This window comes from Sminthopsis crassicaudata, chromosome 6 (genome assembly GCF_048593235.1).
Source record: "Sminthopsis crassicaudata isolate SCR6 chromosome 6, ASM4859323v1, whole genome shotgun sequence".
NCBI lineage: Eukaryota > Metazoa > Chordata > Mammalia > Dasyuromorphia > Dasyuridae > Sminthopsis > Sminthopsis crassicaudata.
The window spans coordinates 244,294,334-244,300,333 of record NC_133622.1 but is presented as its reverse complement, the minus strand read 5'-3'; the positions used below and the strand labels follow the sequence as shown (position 1 = coordinate 244,300,333).

General features: G+C 37.5%; 1 protein-coding gene across 1 annotated transcript; it reads left to right on the top strand.

Moving 5' to 3' along the window:
* Positions 1 to 525: 525 nt before the first annotated feature.
* LOC141547547 (olfactory receptor 10Q1-like) lies at positions 526 to 1,473 on the top strand. The gene has a single exon (XM_074275936.1). The coding sequence runs from the start codon at positions 526 to 528 to the stop codon at positions 1,471 to 1,473; it is 948 nt and encodes a 315-aa protein (XP_074132037.1).
* Positions 1,474 to 6,000: the final 4,527 nt, after the last annotated feature.

Sequence of the window (6,000 nt, the reverse complement as noted above, 5' to 3'; positions counted from 1 at the left end):
TAGCAAAGGATAAAATGGATGGTTAGTGTGATGGAAACAGTGAACATGAACTTGGATAGACTTTGAAAAAGAGTAGAGCTTAGTACGGTCTGGCAAGCTATGGTCCATGAGGACACAGAAGCAGATGTAACCAAACAAATGAACAACAACAAAACAACCACAATTATTATTAAATTATTTGTCATAAGAGATGACTTGTATGAAAATGGGAAAGAAGCAGAATATCTATTATTTAAACCAAGGACATCACCATGAAGCTATTTTTTAAAAAAAAAAATTAGAATATAGAATGTCAAAGCTAACAGTGACATTACAATATTGAACACAAAAAATCAAAATTGCAAGAGACCTTAGAGGTTAAAAGCTTAACCAAACAGGTAAAAAATACTAGTGCACAGAAATGTGGGATGATTTTCCTAAGGTGAACTATAAAAAGTCCATGTGTATTCCACAAAGCTATGATTTCATTTTTGGCTATATCTAGTAACTGGACCAATTTTTCTATTTTTCTTTGGCAGGTGAAAGATGTCTTCTCCCTACATTCTCCAGATCAACCAGTCTGGCCCCACTGAATTTGTGTTCCAAGTGTTCAGCACTTCCCCCAGGATCCAGGCCCTCCTCTTCTGCTTCTTCCTCCTTCTTTATATGATGATTCTCTGTGGGAACACTGCCATCATCTGGGCTGTGTTCACCCATACCTCCCTACACACCCCTATGTACTTCTTCCTTTCCAACCTATCCTTCCTGGAGATCTGTTATACCACTACTCTAGTACCATTGATGCTCTCCAACATCTTTGGATCCCAGAACCCCATCACATTGGCTGGCTGTGGGATCCAAATGTTCTTTTTTGTAACTCTTGGTGGGACTGACTGTTTCCTATTAGCTGTGATGGCATATGACCGCTATGTGGCCATCTGCCATCCCTTACACTATACTCTCATCATGACCCAGAAGTTGTGTATCCAGATGGTGGGTGGCTCCTTGATCCTGGCTCTTTTCCTTGCCTTGCACCTCACATCTCTGGTCTTTACTCTCCCCTTCTGTGGGCACCTCAGGGTGATCAAGCACTTTTTCTGTGATGTACCACCTGTTCTAAGACTGGCCTGTGCTGATACTCATATTCCCCAGGCTGTTGTCTATGTGGTAAGCATCATTCTCCTGACCATCCCATTCCTGCTCATCTGCATCACCTACGTCTTCATCACCAACACCATCTTGCACATTCGTTCAGCTGAGGGCCGCCAGCGAGCCTTCTCTACCTGTTCCTCTCATCTTACAGTCGTCCTGATACAATATGGCTGCTGCAGTTTAGTCTACTTCCGTCCTCCATCAAGTACCACAGAAGAAGAGGATCGAATGCTTGCCTTGGTCTATACCTTTGTAACCCCACTGCTTAATCCCATCATTTATACCCTTAGGAACAAGGATGTCAAAAATGCTCTGAAAAAAGTTGTGAGCAGGAATAGATAGCCAGATCTACTCAATATCAATCAATTTAAAAAGCATTTATTACATGCTTAGGAAGAATAATTTTTAATAATCCCTGCCAACAAGAATTAAAATTCTAATGGAGTTTTCTAACAATTCATGAAAGGAGAGGAGAAATTAGAGTCATTGGAGTTATATTTTAAGTGTAGCCAAAAGACTTAAATTTTTTGTTTTGTTTTGTTTTTTAAACAAGTATCCTAGTCTATGGCAAGTACAACCATTATCTTTATATCAGATGTAGTAAATTCCAGAAACAAAATTCAAACCCAATTTTCTGACAGCAAAATCAGCTCTATTTATTATGTCTGATAAGATAAAGAGCTTGGTGGAATTGCTTTGATATTAAGGCCTTCCATAGTCAACATATGAAGTATTAAATGTGTCTGTCTCTAGCCCTCCCCCAACTTCAGTTCTACCTGCAGGATTTTCCTACTATTTGTGAGGAGATGAGTTAAGTGATGATCAAATAAGATAAAAAAAATTGTAGTCCCAGATGCATAGAAAATTGTGTTGCTGTCAAATGAAATGATTTGGATGATAGTTTTTTTTTTTTTTTTAATTATAAGGGAGAGCTTAATATCAATGATATTTGGTTTTACCTAAGGTATAAAAAAAAAGTTTTGATTTTTTAATGACAACCTATGTCTCCAATAAGCTTTGTACTTTGTCCTAGAAATCCAACAGCTTTACCAGAGACATATATGAAACAGATGATTTTTGATAGGAGCAAAGACAAGTCAAGGACAATTTGAGAAAGAAGAAAAACTTGCAAATGTCCACCCATGTAATTTCCCACCAATGGAGAGCTTAGTTTTCTCAGACTGGACTTCTAGTATTCCCTAAATCATACTTCACCCAGATAAACACTCAGAGCTGAATAACTTTTTTTAAATGTATTCATTGTATTCAAGGATCACAAGATCACTAGAGAGAATGAAACCCTTAATTCACAGAGAGTTTAGGGTGGGGTCCAAGAGAATCTGAAATACAAAATGGAATTGTTCTGATGTTTCTGAGCATTTTCTGGATAACAATCTTCTAGAAGCATAGAGAGAGGGAGATGGCAAAAGTTTATTCTGTTGGATACTGCAGCCAAAAGAGATTCAGGAAGTCAGCTTCCCACCTGAGAAATGCTGCCAGGGATGAGAACAAGAAAAAAGTACTAATGCTTCAGAGAATATCCAAAGAATAAAGAGAACGGCATTTGGGAAACTGTGAGCAGATCTCAATTTTCTCTGTCCACCCCAATGTGCTAAGGCACCTGGGAACTAACCACATCAAACAGGCATGCTAGGGAAAGCAGCTTGGTTGTCCAGTGGGTAGAATGCTATGTATGTCATCATGAAAACCTTAGTTCAAATCCAGTATATTTCCTAACTGGGAAACACTTGAGAAGTCACTTAATTCTTTGTTTCTCAATTTTCTTATCACTGAAATGGAAATAATAGCATGTATTTCACAGGGTTGTTGATAGTATCAAATAAGACAAGAAGTTACAATGATTTGCAAACCTTAGAGAGCTATATAAATGTGAACTACATTTATTATTGATTTCCTAAGGCCTATATCAGATGCCACTTATTTGCAGGAATTTTTTCTGCTCCTCTGATCTAGAAGCAATCTTTCTCTCCTGGAAATTTTCTGGAGTACTCTGAATATTCCCCTTGACGCTGACAAAGTACTGTGTTTCTCTTTGCAAATCTCTTCCTCTCCCACTCTCCAAAAGAGTAGGAACTCCTTGAAGGGAGCTACTGTATTACATTCTATCCTTCTATCTTCAGTACCTACTTCAGTGCTTTATATGTGGCAAACACTTTGAATCATTTTGGATGAATTAGAATTTTTCCACTTGAGAAAAGTGAAACTTAACTCCCTTTTTAGGCACACTCTTCATAAATTGAGATTATAGTTTAGCCATTTTTTTCCCCTGGAGAAATTCACTAGAAGACAACTAAGGTCCTTGATGTAGAGGAGAAAAAAAAAAAAAGAGGTAATAAAGAGACCAAGATTCTCTTCTACTAGTCTCCAGGCTTTAACTGAGATATCCACTGAACAAGCCTATAGAAATATGAATGTCCATTAGCCTTTCCTGAGTTGTCCTCAATTCACAAAGTTTTCCCCAAACCCCTCTGCTTCAGGGACCCATTCCTCTGAGAGAGAGCCCAGAGAAGTCCGTAAATAACCTGATTAAAGAAAAACATGACTAGACTATGATTGGAGTCAACAGGGATTATCTTTGTTGGCTTTTTTCATTCAGCAGAAGCATCCTGAGTCTCAGTATCCATGGTGCATATGACCACTATACACTAAAGCTATCTCCACTCTAAGACCCTAGGTAGGGAAAGATACCAGACTGTTCCCACCTTCAGTTCTATCAGATCTAACCAGAGAGGAAAGAAAGGGGAACATCCATTAGGCAGGGTCTCTGTTTTCTAGATCTCTTTTATCTAGTTTATGATACCCTTTGAAAATCATGTAATCTCACTCCATTTAAATCAATGAGAAGATAGAAAGAAAATAATTAAGCTGTTGTAGATGGGCACAGGAGTATCTCAGGACAAAAGCAGACTGCTGATCAGCTCTTCCCTCAGATGACTGATGGATTCAGAGATGCTGGAAAGAAGAGGTAATGTTGCTGCTTCCTTTTTATTTACTTATATCACTTGAGATCCCAGGATTTAGCACAGAGCAAGTTCCTTCGAATTAATTCAGTCTAAATCCTCTCCTTTTACAAAGAAGAAAACTGAATCCCAGTGAAAAGATGTGTCTGGTCAAGAAAATATAGTCAACTGAGGGGTTTGAAGTTCAACTCTAATATTCTTTTCATCCTAACAGATTTTTCAGGGGTTAGTGTAGAAATGTCTATAAGCCAGCCTATTTGGACCTCATGCAGGACTATGATTAGAAGCAACAAGAATCTTTGATATCAAGCAAATCCATAGATGTAGTTTCCTCAATACGAATAATATGTTCATTTCTTTGGGTAGACTGTATTTGTAATGAAGGAAGGAAGTTTCTCTTGGAGGGGTGGGGGACAGTCATCAGTAAGTAGATTAATAGGCGCAATAGATAACATGAAGAAAAAAGAACATCAAGGAAATAGTTCAAATTCAGAGCAGAAATTAAAGAGAAATGTAAAAAAGAACACAAAATTTTTTTATAAAATTATTAAATTGTTATATATGCGTGTATATGTATATATTTGTGTACATATAAATGTTTCTGAACAAGTGTTACATAAATTCAAGATTTCTTGTACAATTTTCTTTTTGATATATTATTTGTTTTATGGATGATTATTAGGTTCACAATAATAAAGAAAATGTTAAATATAGAAAAAAATAGATCAATTGGGCATATTTTCCCATCTTATTGTCACCGGATCCAGTTCTCAAGATCTCTATCTATAATGGGTTTCAATAACAGGTGTGTCAGTCTTATCTCACCGAGCATACCATAAACTGAAGAAGAGAAAAGACATGAGAATAAAAACATGTGAGTTCTAAAGACAATTCTGCTGCTAAACTGCCACATCATATTGGGCAATAATTCATTCCACTCCAGTTATAATTGAATGCTCCCTTAGAAGCCATGTAATCCAGTCCTATCCCTTTGTTTTCAGAAATGAAGAAACTGAGGCTTGGAGAGATTAGTTAGGCTACCTGTAGCCACACAAACAGTAAAAGTCTAAGGCAAGATTCAAATTCAGGTCTTCCTGTTACATGAAACATTCTATCCACTGTGCCATCTATCTCATTTTTCTCTTCTGTAAAATTAAAGGGGTGATAGATTTAATACTGTCCTTTTAATAATGTCCTTTCCAGTTCTGACATTCAATGCCTCTGGTTACTTAAGAGCAGGAACCATTTTTCCCATTTCTCTGTATCCTCCAAAGCACTAGATACACTGCTGGGCACATAATAGGTGTTCAATTGATGTTTGTTCATTCAATGATTAAGTTAACTCAGGCTTCATACCACAGAACCAGAAAAGTCCTCTGACTCTTGTGGTCAAGTAGATCAGCCAATTCTTAGTGCTCCTCTCTCCCTCCTTGGTTAATCCACCCTAAGCTCAGAGCCCCAAGCCCAAGAAATCTCAATTTCTCAAATCACAAAAAGCCAAGCATCTGCCCTATAATGATGAAGTGGGATCCCTCAGGATCAGGCTACAGGACACGTTTATCTCTATAATTCATGGAAGAAAGGTTATCCTCAGAAAGCTATTTAAACCAGATTTCACAATCCTTCACCTAAATAACTAAATGCATGGATGGAACAGGATCTCATAATACTATAGACTTAGAAGTGGAAAGGACCTTAAAGATCATCTAATCCAATCCCTTGGTGTAACACGAGGAACGCAAGAACTAGAAAAATGATCTTACTCATGGTTACTCAGGTAGAGAGTTCTGGAATATGTTTTGAACCCATGTATGCTGTTAGTAAAAATGGTAAAAGTACTAGGAGTAGCAGCAGCAGCAGAAGTAGTAGTAGTAGTAGTAGTAGTAGT

Excerpts from the sequence above, each read along its gene's own strand:
- LOC141547547 (XM_074275936.1), top strand. The coding sequence starts at position 526 with ATGTCTTCTCCCTACATTCTCCAGATCAACCAGTCTGGCCCCACTGAA.